A 20,163-nucleotide genomic window follows, 5' to 3' on the forward strand; every position below is an offset into this window, starting at 1 on the left:
CGGAGCGCGAACCGCTGGATCACGGTGGCGGAGCGCGAACCGCTGGATCAGGGTGGCGGAGCGCGAACCGCTGGATCAGGGTGGCGGAGCGTGAACCGCTGGATCAGGGTGGCGGAGCGCGAACCGCTGGATCAGGGTGGCGGAGCGCGAATCGCTGGATCAGGGATGCGGAACGCGAACCGCTGGATCAGGGTGGCGGAGCGCGAACCGCTGGATCAGGGTGGCGGAGCACGAACCGCTGGATCAGGGTGGCGGAGCGCGAACCGCTGGATCAGGGTGGCGGAGCGCGAACCGCTGGATCAGGGTGGCGGAGCGCGAACCGCTGCATCAGGGTGGCGGAGCGCGAACCGCTGGATCAGGGTGGCGGAGCGCGAACCGCTGGATCAGGGTGGCGGAGCGCGAACCGCTGCATCAGGGTGGCGGAGCGCGAACCGCTGGATCAGGGTGGCGGAGCGCGAACCGCTGGATCAGGGTGGCGGAGCGTGAACCGCTGGATCAGGGTGGCGGAGCGCGAACCGCTGGATCAGGGTGGCAGAGCGCGAACCGCTGGATCAGGGTGGCGGAGCACGAATCGCTGGATCAGGGATGCGGAACACGAACCGCTGGATCAGGGTGGCGGAGCGCGAACCGCTGGATCAGGGTGGCGGAGCGCGAACCGCTGGATCAGGGTGGCGGAGCGCGAACCGCTGGATCAGGGTGGCGGAGCGCGAACCGCTGGATCAGGGTGGCGGAGCGCGAACCGCTGGATCAGGGTGGCGGAGCGCGAACCGCTGGATCAGGGTGGCGGAGCGCGAACCGCTGGATCAGGGTGGCGGAGCGCGAACCGCTGGATCAGGGTGGCGGAGCGCGAACCGCTGGATCAGGGTGGCGGAGCGCGAACCGCTGCATCAGGGTGGCGGAGCGCGAACCGCTGGATCACGGTGGCGGAGTGCGAACCGCTGGATCAGGGTGGCGGAGCGCGAACCGCTGGATCAGGGTGGCGGAGCGTGAACCGCTGGATCAGGGTGGCGGAGCGCGAACCGCTGGATCAGGGTGGCGGAGCGCGAATCGCTGGATCAGGGATGCGGAGCGCGAACCGCTGGATCAGGGTGGCGGAGCGCGAACCGCTGGATCAGGGTGGCGGAGCGCGAACCGCTGGATCAGGGTGGCGGAGCGCGAACCGCTGGATCAGGGTGGCGGAGCGCGAACCGCTGCATCAGGGTGGCGGAGCGCGAACCGCTGGATCAGGGTGGCGGAGCGCGAACCGCTGGATCAGGGTGGCGGAGCGCGAACCGCTGGATCAGGGTGGCGGAGCGCGAACCGCTGGATCAGGGTGGCGGAGCGCGAACCGCTGGATCAGGGTGGCGGAGCGCGAACCGCTGGATCAGGGTGGCGGAGCGTGAACCGCTGGATCAGGGTGGCGGAGCGCGAACCGCTGGATCAGGGTGGCAGAGCGCGAACCGCTGGATCAGGGTGGCGGAGCACGAATCGCTGGATCAGGGATGCGGAACACGAACCGCTGGATCAGGGTGGCGGAGCGCGAACCGCTGGATCAGGGTGGCGGAGCGCGAACCGCTGGATCAGGGTGGCGGAGCGCGAACCGCTGGATCAGGGTGGCGGAGCGCGAACCGCTGGATCAGGGTGGCGGAGCGTGAACCGCTGGATCAGGGTGGCGGAGCGCGAACCGCTGGATCAGGGTGGCGGAGCGCGAACCGCTGCATCAGGGTGGCGGAGCGCGAACCGCTGGATCACGGTGGCGGAGCGCGAACCGCTGGATCAGGGTGGCGGAGCGCGAACCGCTGGATCAGGGTGGCGGAGCGTGAACCGCTGGATCAGGGTGGCGGAGCGCGAACCGCTGGATCAGGGTGGCGGAGCGCGAATCGCTGGATCAGGGATGCGGAACGCGAACCGCTGGATCAGGGTGGCGGAGCGCGAACCGCTGGATCAGGGTGGCGGAGCGCGAACCGCTGGATCAGGGTGGCGGAGCGCGAACCGCTGGATCAGGGTGGCGGAGCGCGAACCGCTGGATCAGGGTGGCGGAGCGCGAACCGCTGCATCAGGGTGGCGGAGCGCGAACCGCTGGATCAGGGTGGCGGAGCGCGAACCGCTGGATCAGGGTGGCGGAGCGCGAACCGCTGCATCAGGGTGGCGGAGCGCGAACCGCTGGATCAGGGTGGCGGAGCGCGAACCGCTGGATCAGGGTGGCGGAGCGTGAACCGCTGGATCAGGGTGGCGGAGCGCGAACCGCTGGATCAGGGTGGCAGAGCGCGAACCGCTGGATCAGGGTGGCGGAGCACGAATCGCTGGATCAGGGATGCGGAACACGAACCGCTGGATCAGGGTGGCGGAGCGCGAACCGCTGGATCAGGGTGGCGGAGCGCGAACCGCTGGATCAGGGTGGCGGAGCGCGAACCGCTGGATCAGGGTGGCGGAGCGCGAACCGCTGGATCAGGGTGGCGGAGCGCGAACCGCTGGATCAGGGTGGCGGAGCGTGAACCGCTGGATCAGGGTGGCGGAGCGCGAACCACTGGATCAGGGTGGCGGAGCGCGAACCGCTGGACCAGGGTGGCGGAGCGCGAACCGCTGGATCAGGGTGGCGGAGCGCGAACCGCTGGATCAGGGTGGTGGAGCGCGAACCGCTGGATCAGGCTGGCGGAGCGCGAACCGCTGGATCAGGGTGGCGGAGCGCGAACCGCTGGATCAGGGTGGCGGAGGGGGAATCGCTGGATCAGGGATGCGGAGCGCGAATCGCTGGATCAGGGATGCGGAACATGAACCGCTGGATCAGGGATGCGGAACACGAACCGCTGGATCAGGCTGGCGGAGCGTGAACCGCTGGATCAGGGTGGCGGAGCGCGAACCGCTGGATCAGGGTGGCGGAACACGAACCGCTGGATCAGGGATGCGGAACACGAACCGCTGGATCAGGGTGGCGGAGCGCGAACCGCTGGATCAGGGTGGCGGAGCGCGAACCGCTGGATCAGGGTAGCGGAGCGCGAACCGCTGGATCAGGGTGACGGAGCACGGAGTACTGCATCAGAGTGACGGAGCATGAACCACTCGCTTTGAATGACGTGGTGCGGAAAAAGCGTCTGCAGTGAGTAAACGATTCGCTTTTAGCATGGTACTGCTATCGACAATGGGCACTTGGCAAGTGGCTTAAGCACTCAAGCAAGCACTGCAATTCAATGGTTGATGAGGAAGGGTTGGCCAGTCTGTCGCTGCATCACATAAAAATGATTCCTTTAAATTTAAAGCCGGTCTTCACCATGCACACAGCAGTTAATGAAATAAAATTAATCAATGAAATAAAATGATTTTATCCACAAAAGAGTTGCTCTTTTACATATAACAATCCTGGAGCCATTGCAAAGTTTAATCATCCATGAAATAAACATTGCAGATAATCTCACACGTTGCCTGCTCATCTGTGTGCATGTCACGTGATACATCGCTTCAGGCTCCGCGCTGACATTATAACTTTATTTGAAAACATCCGTTTTTCACCAGATTTACTTTGATTGCCAGTAGAGCAACTCACGAAAACTACGAAAATATCGACACAGATCTGGCAGACGCGATGGATAAGCAGTCCCTCTGGGGGACAGAATGTGATGTCAAGCACTGAATACATTAAATAATATAGCTCAATGAAGTTGGTTAATTTTGACTCATTGTTAAATCTATTGTTCACTCAATATAATTCTCCAAACAGGAGAAAAAGAAAATTTAATGTTTTGGAAATTTTTACATTTTCTTATGTGTACATATGGAGAAGGAGGCACCATAGCCAAGCTTGCTTGAAGTAAATAGGCATATCGGCTTGGTTAGAACACTCGTTATCTATCTATAATTCCAGCAATGTGTGTGTGTGTGTGTGTGTGTGTGTGTGTGTGTGTGTGTGTGTGTGTGTGTGTGTGTGTGTGTGTGTGTGTGTGTGTGTGTGTGTGTGTGTGTGTGTGTGTGTGTGTGTGTGTGTGTGTCTGTGTCTGTGACCGCTGTTTCTCGACAACCACTGGTCCGATCTAATTGAAACTTGCCAGGTATATTGCTGGGGACCTGAGGATGTGCATTTTCAAGGTTTGATGTTAATCGGAGAAGTGCTTCACAAGTTATGGCCATTTATTTACCAACCAATGACAAGACACGTTGTGGCCATTTATTTACCAACCAATGACAGGACACGTTGCTGCGTAGGCGTGGCCGATGGGGAAGAGATTCTCAGCCACGTTCCCCATTACGGGTTACAACGTACGGACTTCTGGATTGTGATGACTTACTGTATTCAAATAATTTCTCGATTTCTTATGCGCATTTATAGATAAACACAATGCCACAATCCAGTCGTCGTTTACGACAGTGAAGGAACGGGGTGTGTGGTTGTTTGAAAGTTTTTTTGGGGTTTTCACGTGCGGTCACGCAAGTACGGTCACGCAAGTACGGTCACGTACGGGTACGCAAGAGCGAAGGAACGGCCTGTGTGGTTGTATCTGGCAAGCGGTTTTAAAGTTGTTATTATTTTTTTTTTTTCCACATACTAGTACTTGTCTATCTATAATTACAACAATCTCTGTGTGTGTGTCTGTGACCGCTGTTTCTCGACAACCACTGGTCCAATCTCATTGAAACTTGCCAGGTATATTGCTGGGGACCTGAGGATGTGTCTTTTCAAAGTTTGATATTAATCGGACAAGTGGTTCCCAAGTTATGGCCATTTATTTACCAACCAATGGCAGGACACGTTGCTATGACATCACAATTGACGTCACAATTTTTTTTTTTTTTTTTGCACATACTGCCGAGCACGTACGGGCACGCACTCTCTGTGTGCGTGTGTGTCTGTGCATGCACTATCTTACGTGTGTGTGTGTGTGTGTGTGTGTGTGTGTGTGTGTGTGTGTGTGTGTGTGTGTGTGTGTGTGTGTGTGTGTGTGTCTGTGAACGCTGTTTCTCAACAACCACTGGTCCGATCTAATTGAAACTTGCCAAGCAGTTCCCAAGTTATGGCCATTTATTTACCAAACCAATGACAGTACACGGTGCTATGACGTCACGATTGACATCACAATTCTTTTTTTATTTTTTTATTTCCACATACGGCCATGCACGTACGGGCACGCGAGAGCGAAGGAACGGCCTGTGTCGTTGTTGTTTCTGGAACGTGGTTTGAATTTTTTTTTTTTTTTTTTTTTGCACGTACGGGCACGCATAGAGTAGATAGGATAGAGGATAGGATAATAATAGGATAGAGGATAGGATAATAAAGGATAGAGTAGATAGGAAACGTGGCCCCCTTCACATCATCCATCCCTTCGCTCTCCGTAGGCCGCTGCACTCACCTTGGTAGATTGCTGAAATCTGTGGGAGGCCATTCTGAGGCTTTGTTGGGCCTCGAGACAGGACGCTAGCCTCGTCCTTATTCCCCTCCAGAAAGGATTTTAGGGGTTGGGAGTAGGTTAGGTTGACAGGATCGGTTAGCCGGACAAAGACAGAAAGGGGGTTAGGGAGACGAAATTATAAGGAAAAAAAAAATATATATATATATATATATATATATATATATATATATATATATATATATATATATATATATATATATATATATAATTCCAGCAATCTGTGTGTCTGTGTGTCTGTGACCGGTGTTTCTCGACAACCACTGGTCCGATCTAATTGAAACTTGCCAGCTACTGAAACTGGCACCCTGCCCTACTCACCAAACTCTCTTCCCATGGTATTCAAGGCCATCTCCACTCATGGCTCGCAGACTTCCTCTCCTGTCGCAGTCAACGTGTGGCCCTAAATGGAGTTCTTTCATCCCCTCTTCCTGTGCAGGCTGGAGTTCCTCAAGGTAGCGTTCTGCGCCCTGTTCTTTCTCTGGTTTTCATCAATAATCTCTCCGACTCCCTGGAAAATCCTCTATTTCTCTTTGCCGACGACTCCACCCTCTGCCGTACCATCTGTCATTCCTCAGACCGGCAAGCAGCAGCTTCTTCACTCACTGCAGATCTGGATAAAATCACAAAGTGGTCCAACACGTGGAACATGTCTTTCAATCCAGACAAATCTCACACTCTCACTATGTCTCTTCGAAAGGACCGTTTACAAAACCCCCCCATCCACTTTCTCAACAATCCTCTGGAAGAAGTCTTTTCTTTCAAGCTTCTAGGTCTCACTATCTGCCATGACCTTTCCTGGGAAAGTCACATTTCCAACCTCGCCTCAAAAGCCAGTCGCCGACTGGGAATCCTCCGTCGTGCTAAGTCCTTCCTCGGCCCTCTTGAGCTCCTGACCACTTACAAAGCTTTTGTCCATAGCCTGATGGAGTACTGCTCTCCCCTCTGGGCTGGTGCTCCTGCCTCCCACCTTTCTCGGCTTCACGCTGTCGAAACCAGGGCATTTAAGATCATCGGCATCTCCCGCAATGAAGCTGAGTCTTTGGGCCTCTCACTCAATCACCGCAGGTTGGTCGGTGGTCTTTCTGTCTTCTACCGACTCCTCTCCAGCCTTGCCCCCCCTGCTCTCTCTGCGATTTGTCCCCACCACATTTCCACAGGGCGCTCAAGGTCCGCCAACAACCCCCTTCTGGTAAAACTACCAAAATCACGAATCACTGCTCACCTTCACTCTTTCATTCCTCTTTTCTCCCGCCTTTGGAATAAACTTCCTCACTCTATTCTTTCCCATTCTTCCCTCCAGGCTTTCAAAACAGCTGTTCACCACCACCTCTTATCTTCCCCCATCCAAATCCTCGATCTTTTCTACCCCCGATAATCCACCCAAGCCCACTTCCTTCATTTCTCCTGCTTTCCTTCCTGAAAGTCCCTGAAATGTCCATCTTCTCTTCGCCATGTTCCCCGTCCCATCCCCATCCCTCTCCCTTCCACAGTTCACCTAATGTGTCTGTTCCCCACTGTTTTGTCCCTTCCACTCCCGCCCCTCTTGTCTCATGCCTCCTTGCTGTGAGTTGTGTGTTAGCTCTCATATGAGCCTCGACCAAGGTATACAAAAAAAAAAAGCTATATTGCTGGGGCCCTGAGTATGTGCCTTTTCAAGGTTTGATATTAATCGGACAAGTGCTTCCCAAGTTATGGCCATTTATTTACCAAACCAATGACAGGACACGGTGCTATGACGTCACAATTGACGTGACGATTCTTTTTTTTTCTTTTCTTTTTTTGCACGTACGGGCACGCACGTACACCCACGCACGTACACCCACGCACGTACACCCACGCACGTATGCCCACGCACGTACGGGCACACACGTACAGGCACGCGAGAGCAAAGGAATGGCCTGTGTGGTTGTTGTTTCTGGCATGCGGTTTGAAAGTTTTTTTTTTGTTTGTTTTTTTGTTTTTTTTTGCACTACGGCCACGCACGTACGGGCACGCATGTACGGGCCCGCACTAGTTTCTTTAAATTATCAGATTTCACTCCAGATTTCAACAATCATTTAGTCCGGACAATATCCAATCCTCAAAGCCGAAATAATATTTTGATGATATACTTTAATTCGTCCATGAGAGTAGATCATGGAAAATCATCTCACATAATGCATGAAATCGCTCCAAGCTCCTATTTTGAAAACTATAGAACTTGCAAATGCGATGTGTGCAGCGATTCATAGCTATGATGAACAGGCATTCGATAATATGAGTGAGGAAAGTGAAAAAAAAAACTTTATCGTGAACAAATCGTTGCGGCCTGTTCCAAGTCGAGGCATGGTTGAGCAGGCCAAAAATATGGTGGCTTCAGACCCCAGAGAGGTTACCCAGGCTATGCCTTAAGACCCCAGAGAGCAAGGCGGCCGAGGATGGCGCCTGATAAAGAATATTGTTGCAGTTCTCGGAACCACATGCATCCAACATATAGTGGTCCCAAGACAGTTATTCCATTAATATACGTGTAGATAGTCCCTTCCCTTTTGTCTAGCGGGACAACAGGGCCGTGCGTTGCGAGGATCTCGTAGCTCGGTTTGCTTACATCATTTCTTCTTTATTTCATTTCTAACTTCTTTCCGACTCTTCTTTTCTGATTATTCCTGAGGTAAATCTGAGCCATGTGCACCCTTTGCTGTGAGATGGATCCTCAGCAAAGGCCAAGCAGGCATTACGCTGGATACCCTCCATAGAAAACACAGCCTGCCAAACGCACGCCAGCAGTAATTTCCACCAAATGGACAGGAAACACACCCGGCACGATGCCCACGCTGCACAGAACACGTACCGAGGCCAATGGTAGAGAAACGGCAGCCACGCCATGATGGGCGGGATGCGAGTGTGAAAGGCACAAGCGGCGCGTTCCTTTCGGCCAATTTCTGGACTGGCTGTTTCAGCAATGCAATGCAATTCATGGCGCGGAGTTCGGTGTGGGCGATTCATGTCATGTCGTGGGGGCGGAGCGGGATCTTTTTTACGGCTTGGGGTCGTCTTGCCGGAAATGGAATGTTGCAGTTTCTGGCCATCGCGGCTGGGCCGCGCAGGGGGTCGGAGCCAATCAGAGCGCCCGATTCGGGTGACGACACAGCGCTTCGGGGTGGGCCCCCGCCACGGGGCCTATAAAGGTCCGAGCGGAGCCTTCGATCTCTCTCTGCCCTGCCTCGCCTCCCGCTCAAGCTGGACTTCGACTCTGCCTTCTACCGTCATCGCTTGGACTCTGCCTACACAATGCTGACTCCACCCAAGCCCCTCCTTCACGCCGACGGTCGCGTCGCATTCTCTGGATGACGCTTTGCACGAGTTGCCACGCAGCAAGAGACGACCCACCAGCTGTCAGGGGGTACCGCACAACGGAGCATCCCCCCCAAACACATTGGTGGCGTGTTCGGGTAAGCGTGCAAAGGTACTGAGAGACCTTAGCCTCAACTCCTCTCCTGTCTTGCTGCAATACCTCCTCTTCATCGGGTTTTCTCTGTCTGTGTGTGTCCTGACGCCTGTCCACTTAAGTAAGACTGCAGAAGATTATTATTATTATTATTATCGTTATTTATTATAATTTATTTATTATATTATTACTGCATATTGTTATGTTATTTATCCCTGTGTTGTAAGAGGCGACCAGGATTGTGTCAGGAAGGGCATCCAGTGTAAAACCTGTGCCAAATCATTATGCGGATCATAACGGATGATCCGCTGTGGCGACCCCGAATGGGAGCAGCCAAAAGAAGAAGAAGAAGAAGAAGATTATTATTGTTATTATTTCACGTTGTCTGCTCTGCGTCCGCTTTCATAAGTTGCTTGTTTATTGTTGCACCACACCTTTCTTCCCTATCTCTGCTTGCACACCCCAATAAATCTATTGATTGTACCACATACCCTTCCTCACCTGCTTGTTAATAAATTATTTGAAATCATTATTAGAAATGTTTCCAGCTCATTTTTGTCTTTTCTTTCATTGATCCATCATGGTCCGAATCCTAGTTTAGTCGGGACTTTATTCCCAACGACCGGTTCCTTTTAGCCGGTACGTCCTTGGCAGTGTCGCTCGTCTGCATCCAGTCCGGTAAAGTGATCCGGTTCGGACAAGGCGTACCGATGGCGTGTTCCCTGGTAATTAAATCATGTGATTAATTAGGTAACCCGGTTTACCCATAGACGAGCGGACCCTGGGTCATGCGGTTTAGTTATTGGTGTCCATGGTCGGTTAGCAACCCGCCGCGTCACAGAATTATCCGCGTGCGACGGCTGACAATTCCGGGGAGTCTGGTGGGAGCCGAGATTGCTTTCCCCCCAGTGGTCTTCTCATCCAATCCCCAGCCCACAACAATATAATTAAATAAGGCTGTTAATTATCTTCAAAAGAGGTGTTTTAATTAACCCAAACATCCAGTTTTCATTCATGCAATTCCCTACCACCCCACACACTCGCTACATCTCATTCACTCCCAACACCCCCTACTGGCTACACTCCCACTACTTCCTCCTTGCAACAACTCCACCACTCGCGATTCCTGACACTCATGACACCCACTGAATTCCCTACTCATGACACTCGTGACACCCCCACCACTCACTACTCCCACATCACTCACTAGTTACGCCCCCACCACTGCATATACGCCTACACCTCGCCACCCCAGACACTCGCAACGCCCCCACCGCCTGCTGCACCCCCACCACCCACTCTGCCCCACCATGCCACTCCCACATCACACTAGTTTCACTCCCACCACTGTATACACTGCTATACCACACCATGCACTCCACTCACCACACCTATCCACGGCCCAACCACTCCATACACTTGCGACACCTCCACCACTCCCTACACTCCCTACATCCCTCTACCCATTGCTACACCCAAACTGATCCCAAAACCCCACCGCTCCTGCCACTGGCTGTAACCCCACAACTCCCATTCCCCCCACACTCGTTTCACCCCTACCACCCCCGCCACTCGTTCCACCCCATCACCCCTGACACTAGTTCCACCCCATCACCCCCGACACTCCTTCCACCCCATCACCCCCGACACTAGTTCCACCCCATCACCCCCGACACTAGTTCCACCCCATCACCCCCGACACTAGTTCCACCCCATCAGCCCCGACACTCGTTTCACCCCCACCACCCCGACATTCGTTTCACTCCCACCACCCCCGACACTCGTTTCACTCCCACCAACCCCCCCACTCATTCCACCCCATCACCCCTGACACTCGTTCCACCCCATCACCCCCGACACTAGTTCCACCCCATCAGCCCCGACACTCGTTTCACCCCCACCACCCCGACATTCGTTTCACTCCCACCACCCCCGACACTCGTTTCACTCCCACCAACCCCACCACTCATTCCACCCCATCACCCCTGACACTCGTTCCACCCCATCACCCCTGACACTCGTTCCACCCCATCACCCCTGACACTCGTTCCACCCTCACTCCCCACATTTGCAACACACACACACACACTTACCTTTTTTTCCTCCCAGGGTAATTGTGTAATCAACAAAATTCAAAATACCGTTTGCCTTGTCAATAATTAAATAACAAAGATCTTTGCAGATCCTTAAGGGAACTTTATCTCTGCTCCTGAACCAAAGGTGTGACATTCAATTAGTCAAACCAAACTCATGCACCCACAAGCTTGTTTATTACGTTTAAATCGACTGAAAGTCAGCAAAGCAACACTATGACAGTGAATACAAAAGAAAATAAATGATAATTATAGCAGTTATCGACAGTTAAGCAATCACCCACACTTTCTACCAGCAAATGCAAACTGAAGATAGAGATTAAAAGGTGATTTAAAGCTCCATCTTTATTAACATTCAAACAAACGAATGGACCTTGAATGCTAACTCGGTTTCATTCACGAGCATTGCTGTGGATTTGGAAGAAAGCAAGACCCTTTTATTCCTTTTGTTGACCTAATTATCTCATTTTTTTCACACACACATCCCAGTAACATGTAGCAAATCAACAAACAACAATAACAACAAACCCATGTTGAGCTCAGTGATGTGTTAAGCAACATTTGGTAAGTATTGAAAGCTTTTCAATAAAATAGATGTTACCAAAGGTTTTCGACTTGCACTACTCAGGATAAAACCACAAGCAGATGAAGAAGAAGCACCAAACTCTCGTTTATGAAGTCATAATGTGATGTCCTCAACGTTGATTGGTTGAGAGAAAAGGACTGGATTACCTGATTGGTGGAACCACAGAGCATGATGAATAATGATTAGGTGGAGATGAATCACCAAAGTATCCGCAGAAACATAATGTTAATTAGCTGAGGGCTAGTAGAGGAGGTTGTGTGGTGGTTTTCATGATGACTCGATGTTGACTGCGGTAGAGTTGTCACACATTCAAGCCATCATAGTCAGAATAGATATAAAGTTCGGACAAATTCTTTCTGTCCACAACGAATGGGATTGGTTGACCTGATGAATGTGGCCTCCATTGCTCGAAGGTGAGCGAAACTGCGTCCTCTACTCAGGATTTTATACCAGCCGATACGATATTGCTCTGCACACTGAGGATTATTCAGGAAATGGTGACCAATTGCAGAGGTACAGGGAATAGTTGTCGTACAGCGATGGCCTGACTGTGTCACAACTCTAGCACAGTCAACATCGAGTCATCATGAAAACCTCCACATCCCCCCCCCCCACTAACCCTGAGCTAATTAGCATTATGTTTCTGCTGGTACTTTGGTGATTCATTTCCACCAATCGGGTAATCCCATCCTTGCTTCCTCTCAACCAATCAACGTTGAGGACATGTGACATTATAACTTCATAAACGAGAGTTTGGTACTTATTCATCCACTTGTGGTTTTATCCTGAGGAGTGCAAGTCGAAAACCTTTGATAATGTCCATTTGCGAAATGCATATTTAAATCTTGTTGCACTCGATCGAATGTTTATTGAAAGCTTGTATTGTAAACATCTCTCCAGTGACAAGTTGTTCCCTATGCAGAAGCTATTTCCCCACACATGCACACAATGTCTCTGTTCCAGTAATCCCCTTCCCAAGCTAAATATCCTTAAACCATCAAAACTAATTATTTCAGCACAACATAGTAATACTGTACTTAAACCAATTTGACTAACCATAACTTTGTGTGTGTTAGCGGGTCTCAGGTTAGTTTGGATTATATACTCCAACCATAACTTTGTGTGTGTTAGCGGGTCACAGGTTAGTTTGGATTATATACTCCAGCCATAACTTTGTGTGTGTTAGCGGGTCACAGGTTAGTTTGGATTATATACTCCAGCCATAACTTTGTGTGTGTCAGCGGGTCTCAGGTTAGTTTGGATTATATACTCCAACCATAACTTTGTGTGTGTTAGCGGGTCACAGGTTAGTTTGGATTATATACTCCAGCCATAACTTTGTGTGTGTTAGCGGGTCACAGGTTAGTTTGGATTATATACTCCAGCCATAACTTTGTGTGTGTCAGCGGGTCTCAGGTTAGTTTGGATTATATACTCCAACCATAACTTTGTGTGTGTTAGCGGGTCTCAGGTTAGTTTGGATTATATACTCCAACCATAACTTTGTGTGTGTTAGCGGGTCACAGGTTAGTTTGGATTATATACTCCAGCCATAACTTTGTGTGTGTCAGCGGGTCTCAGGTTAGTTTGGATTATATACTCCAACCATAACTTTGTGTGTGTTAGCGGGTCACAGGTTAGTTTGGATTATATACTCCAGCCATAACTTTGTGTGTGTTAGCGGGTCACAGGTTAGTTTGGATTATATACTCCAACCATAACTTTGTATGTGTTAGCGGGTCTCAGGTTAGTTTGGATTATATACTCCAGCCATAACTTTGTGTGTGTTAGCGGGTCTCAGGTTAGTTTGGATTATATACTCCAACCATAACTTTGTGTGTGTTAGCGGGTCACAGGTTAGTTGGAGTTACACGCTCAGACCATAACTTTGTGTGTTAGCGGGTCTTAGGTTAATTTGGATCATATACTCTAACCATAACTTTGTGTGTGATAGCGGGTCACAGGTTAGTTTGGATTATATACACCAACCATAACTTTGTGTGTGTTAGTGGGTCACAGGTTAGTTCGGATTATATACTCTCACCATAACTTTGTGTGTGTTAGTGGGTCACAGATTAGTTGGAGTTACACTCTCTGACCATAACTTTGTGTGTTAGTGGGTCACAGGTTAGTTAGGGTTACACTCTCTCACTGTAACTTTGTGTGTGTCAGCGGGTCACGGGTTAGTTTGGATTATATACTCTGACCATAACTTTGTGTGTGTTAGCGGGTCACAGGTTAGTTCGGATTATATACTCTAACCATAACTTTGTGTGTGTTAGTGGGTCACAGGTTAGTTGGAGTTACACTCTCTGACCATAACTTTGTGTGTTAGTGGGTCACAGGTTAGTTAGGGTTACACTCTCTCACTGTAACTTTGTGTGTGTCAGCGGGTCACAGGTTAGTTTGGATTATATACTCGAACCATAACTTTGTGTGTGGTTGTGGGTCACAGGTTAGTTGGAGTTACACTCTCTGACCATAACTTTGTGTGTTAGTGGGTCACAGTTTAGTTAGGGTTACACTCTCTCACTGTAACTTTGTGTGTGTCAGCGGGTCACAGGTTAGTTTGGATTATATACTCTAACCATAACTTTGTGTGTGTTAGCGGGTCACAGGTTAGTTAGGATTATATGCTCTAACCATAACTTTGTGTGTAGTTGTGGGTCACAGGTTAGTTAGCATTATATGGTCTAACCATAACTCAGTTTCCTCTTTATTTATGCCTTAAACATCTGTGTTGAGAACCTGTATTATGAACCCGTGGATAGAAGTTTAACAATCTAAGGATTGTCCCCTCGTAATGCAAGAGTTGATTGATTATTGAAAAGATATTTCTTCCTTTGCCAATTTTATATTATGAAGTAATTTTGATGTTGAAAGTTTTTATCGACTAAAGTGCTGTTCTCAAATGTCGTTTCTCCAATCAATAAGTTGGTTGTACTTGTCGTTGCTGATGTAGCCCTTGTTTAAGGCTTCCAGCAATGGAATCTGCTGTCCATCCACCGAGACTTTCACTCGTCGTTCCAGTTGATGGACGTTGTCCACCAAACCGATGTACTCGGTGACACGCTGGGACAGCTTTTGCAGGTAAATCCTCAAGTCATTTTGCTGAAGAGGAATGATGCAGCAAGATGTTACTGAAATTATTATTATTATTATTATTATTATTATTATTCATCATATAATGTCACTTCTTTCCTTTTGCTCAACTCACTCTCAATGGTTTGTACATGGAAAGTAAACCTTGTAACCAGATGAAATGATTGTAAATTAAACGTTCACATGATATAATTTGATTAAAGGAATGGAATTTTCTGCTTATGGATGTTACAGTTCCATATCAAGTCTGTTGACATGCATGATAGGATTGATTAGTCTCCATGGATATCGACTTTTTGTTGTTGTCAATATGGGCCGTTTCACAATGAGGGTACCAAGTTTGTCTCACAACCACTAAAAATTCAAACTCAATATTTTTATTTCTCCAAATCCAACATTGTTAATTACAATACTTAAATCCAAATTTTTGGAGCATCTGAATGAATATTTCTTATTAAAAATAATACCCCAAGGATGTTAGGAGAGTATTTTTTTAAACTACAACAGTCATTAATACAATTGGCGTCAGGAAGGGCATCCGGCCATAAAACATTGCCTCAAGAAAAAGCCTAACCCCTGCACAGCAGGGAAAAATGGCTGTAAAAACGGTCATATATAGTCATTAATACAATTCAACTATAACCACAAAATAACAACACTATCAAACTTCAGTGATTTCCATATGTTCCACAAGTATTATTCCATTACTGCAATTATGATTCAGTATACAAATGAAGTATATTTGTGGAAATATCAATAAAAGACTGAACTAAGTTTCAAATATCCAGAAAAACGATGTTTCAATTACCACTGTCACTCATAGCACTGCATATGATGGAATTTAGCACAAAATTTTAAAACTACATGTACTTTTCTACATATTCTGAAAAAAATTACTTATCTCTGAAAATAAAAGTTTACCACCACAATGAAAAAATGAAGAAAATCACATATTTCTTCCGGAGAGGACATTTTTGATATGGACATTCAATCAGTGTTGTAACAAGATAAATTACATAAATGTAAATACCTTTTACTGATAATGGATATTCATGACCATGTCAACCTTACAAAACATCAAAATTTATAGCCAGCAAGTAGTTTCCTTATAACTCGTGGCAGTTTAGGTGTTTCCGGAGAGGACACATTTTTGACGGACACACGTAAGGCAATCAGTGCAGGCCATGCAAATAGAAGGTAATTGGTTACACTCAAACTTTGTAGCATAATATCAGTGCAGGTATATACATACTTGGTAAAACACACAATAAACTTTTAAAAAGACCCTTTATTTATATAAAAAAATTCTTCTACAATATGCATTTCCGGAAAGGACATTTTTTGACGGACGAACGGTGGGACATATTTATTGAGGGTGAAATAAATATTCATAGTCTGAAATGAATAATATGTTGTGGACAAAGTACAGAAGAGGTATTCAATTGATGCAACAACAAATAAAAGTCCCAATTTCTGCTTGTATTTGTTTATACACTGTGAATGCAGTGTACCTGGAGAAAATGAGACAGCTATTTGTCAAAAAAATGGCAATTTTTATGCCATTCTGCCAAAAATTGACATTTTTTTTGTCAAATAAAAAGTGGTCCAAGTTGTGCCATCACTAGTACCAACTACTGGCTCTAATGACAGAGATACTACAGCCTCTGATTTTTCTATTTAGCATGCAAGGGTACAAAATACCAGAAATGACCATGACTGTGAAACAGCCCATATACCGGTATATCAATATTATTTTAAAGAAATAGTTTTTGTTTTTTTAAACTCAGGTTCCAAAAAATGTACAATAGTCCAATGGTCTATTACGTGTTCATATATGACGTACACATCATTGACACAAATTTTTCAAAGTGTTCCCACACGGGGCTTTTTCCCCCTATGATGAAATGGTTATTTTACTTCCAACTTCAACTTGTATTAAAAATGATTTTGTTTTAAAGTGAGATCAGTATTGGTAATCAACGCAGGTCAGAATCCATCGCCATCGCCGTACAGGTATGACTATCACGCAACGCTGTTCTGGTATTGCTTTCATACCGGTATCACAGATCACCAACTCAGCACCGGATTTCGAAAGCACACCCGATTCATATAAATAATAACCAATTGGCAATTTCTTTAAAACCAACCCCGAGGGCAAAGAAAAACATGAATCCTTGTACGTGTGCTCAGATGCTGAGGGTTAAAAGTTAAAACACACTGGACATACTTCCTGTTATGTACTGATGTCATACGTTTCACTGTTCCAGATGTAGCCGAGTTCATCAGAACTTTTTAAATCACGAGATAATCTGGTAATTACTCTTCATGACATGGTGGTTTGGGGGGGGGGGGAGGGTTCGGATGTGGAATGAACAGGGGAGTTAGAACGGGATGGTGTAAAGTGGGGGTTGGGAGGTGGAAGGATGATGAGAGGGGTTTGAGATGGAGAAACGAAAGGGTGGATTCAGGTGAGGGAAGTTTCCCATCGGAATTATGGGGTTTGAAAGGCAAAAATGGCGAGATCGTGAAGACTAAGGAGTTTGTGAGTTAATTTTTGGAAGTTAAAGGGTGAGGGACTGGTGATAGATGGGTAGCCAGAGTTAAAGAAGGGTTGAAAGATGGATTGATAGACGGAGGCTGGAGGGATTAAAGAGGGATTGAAAGATGAATTGTTCGACTAAAAGACAAAAGTTGGAGAGTCAACACTTGGGGGACCAGTGATATTACTTGGGGAATAAAACACATTAAACTTAACGCCATTTCCCTTCCCCCCCCACCCCCCATTCCTCTAAAGGCCCTGTCACACCTTGAGGATTTAGCCAACGTATGCCTGACGTATGCAAAATTGGGCTAAAACGCCGGCACACATCGAATACGTTATGGGTAAGTTTGTATACGTTAAGAGCATGCTGGCAAACGTCGTAGTTCGCCGAGCTGTTAGACAAATTTTCCATGCTTGAAATTTTCCGACGTATGCCAGCATATGACTCATACGTTCCGCATACGCTGGCCATAAGTTGTAGGCACGTTACGCGATCGTTGACACACGTCGACACACGTTACTTGTAAGTTACTCATAAGTCGAAACACGTCGAGGTAATGTTTAGCGTACCCAAAACTTATTTCTAACCTGAGTAACGTGTTGTAGGCACGTTACGCAATTGTTGACACACGTTGACACACGTTACTTGTACGTTACTCATACGTTACTCATAAGTCGAAACGCGTCAAGGTAATGTTTATCGTCAGTGTTCCAGACTCCCTGGTTTTTTTTTTATCCCCCGCCACGTGGCGGAAGGGGGATATTGTTATGACCCAGGTCGCCCGGCTGTCCGTCCGTCCGTCCGTCCGGGCGTCAACATTTATAGCTGTGAATGCGATAACTCATAAACTGTTCGCCATATCGATTTGAAATTTGAGTCTCACATGTACCACCTGAAAAGGAAGAATCCTATTGATTTTGGGCATGGCCGGATCCAAGATGGCCGACTGGGGCAGCCATCTTCAATAAAATGTTTTTTCGCCATATCGATTTGAAATTTGAGTCACACATGTACCACCTGAAAAGGAAGAATCCTATTGATCTTGGGCGTGGCCGGATCCAAGATGGCCGACTGGGGTGGCCATCTTGAAAAAAATGTTTTTTGTAATTAATGGAAAACCGCTTATCTGATTTCAATTATTTTTGGTTACTACGTTCCTTACCCCTGGGGAACTTTTTCGAGATGATGACCAAATGGTGTCTTGTTTCCAATTCACCTCCCTCATTATCTGGAATATGTATGACCTTTTTCATTCAATGGCAGGGGATTCCCCATCTCTGATGGTATATCTATATTTTTTTTCTTCGGTATGACTGAAGTTAACACTTCGATTTCTAGTGCGGTTATAATATAATATAATTAATAGGCTGCCGCTCAATGATTTAAATCATAACCGCACTAGCAATTGAAGTGTCAACATCACCGTCATACCGAAGAAAAACAAAAATAAACCAGGGAGTCTGGAACACTGACGCGAACCATTACATTGACGTGTTTCGACTTATGAGTAACGTACAAGTAACGTGTGTCGACGTGTGTCAACGATCGCATAACGTGTCTACAACTTATGGCCAGCGTATGCAGAACGTGTGTCGTACGTCGAGAAATTTTAAACATGCTGAAAATTTCTCGACGTACTCGGCGTATGACAACGTATGCCAGTGTACTATGACGTATGCCAGCGTACTACGACGTATGCCAGTGTGCTGTTAATGTATACAAAACTTACCCATAACGTATTCGACGTGTGCCAGCTTGGTTCAGCAAATTTTTCATACGTCGGCATACGCTGGCTAAAACGTCAAGGTGTGACAGCGGCTTCTCACTTCGATGTCTAGTGCGGTTAAGATTTGAATCGTTGAGCCGCAGCCTGTGAATAGCCTACGCCACGTGATCGTCGGTGATACGCTGCCGCGCTATGCATAAGTTAGACTATCGTTCGGCATAGGTTGTGAACGCCGACAACACGCTCAGCATTCGTTGATATAAGTTATCTATATGTTATCGAAACGTTCTGTGTACGTTACTAATACGTTATGCATACGTCCAACTCGTTATGAATACGTCCAAAACTGGAGAAAAACATCAATAGTTCAGCGTACGCCAGCGTTTTAGATCAATTTTGATACGTTGCCATACGCTGGCTAAAACGTCAAGGTGTGACAGCGGCTTAAACAATGAGTGGGAAATGGAAGTCTATTCTACATGCAGATTGAAGATGTATCTTATTCTGGGAACAGGAACGAGTTCATAGTTCATACCTGTATGGCTTTCATACTGGCATCGTTATCATAGATCACTGACTCGGCGCAGGATTTCTAAAGCACACCTGATCCTAAGTTCGGACCACGATGTGACCTCAACCTTCAACATTTAGGGATAAGAGTTTAGATGAAGAAAATGTGTCCCCATCTACAATCTATCGAAAAGACTCAACATCATGAAAAATCAGAGGAAAATTATTCAAGTTATGATCAAAAAGGTGTTTTTTGTTTCAGTCACAATCCTAAAAAATTAGGGAAAGGACACTAATCAACTATCAAGTGCACCACCTCAGTATAGATCCATTATTATGATGCAAAAGCATCTTGGAAGGCCAAGCAGACTTTGAGAATCCTCATCGTCAAAATTGAGCGATGACAAAACAAATGCTTTTTTTTTTCAGACTGCCATTTATTTGATCTTGACCTTTAACTCGGATGGGGTATCATGTAATTGTAAATTAAGCATAAATGCGCCTTGCTCAAGGATAGCTAGAGAGGGCAATTTTGTTCTGATTGGAAAAATTTGTCGCATTATGGTGAAAAATGTTAAAATGTCTTGAGTCATGGCCTTCATTATCCGAAGAATTATCCGAACAAAGACCTTGCCCGGCACTGAGAGCAGCGTCACCCCTCAGTAGTTGTTGCAGTCTTGGCGATCAACCTTCCCTTTCCAGAAAGGGACAACAAGGCCCCTCTTCCAATCAGTTGGGATGATGCCTGTGTTCCAGGCAGAGTACAGAACTGCATGCAACGGCATGAGTACAGCATTT

The 20,163-nt window shown here is 47.4% G+C and overlaps 1 protein-coding gene across 2 annotated transcripts in view; it reads right to left on the reverse strand.

Annotated features, from left to right (window-relative positions):
- Positions 1–11,038: 11,038 nt before the first annotated feature.
- Positions 11,039–20,163, reverse strand: part of LOC147013041 (plectin-like) — a 64,077-nt gene continuing 54,952 nt past the window's right edge. For both annotated transcript variants that reach the window (XM_085854498.1, XM_085854497.1), the window contains one exon: positions 11,039–14,595. In XM_085854498.1, coding sequence (XP_085710624.1) covers positions 14,392–14,595 — 204 coding nt within the window. In that variant the 3' untranslated portion in view covers positions 11,039–14,391. The remainder of the gene's footprint in view (positions 14,596–20,163) is intronic.

This window comes from Eptatretus burgeri, chromosome 14 (assembly GCF_056783735.1).
Source record: "Eptatretus burgeri isolate ZD-2024b chromosome 14, Ebu_testis_v1, whole genome shotgun sequence".
Taxonomy (NCBI): Eukaryota; Metazoa; Chordata; class Myxini; order Myxiniformes; family Myxinidae; genus Eptatretus; species Eptatretus burgeri.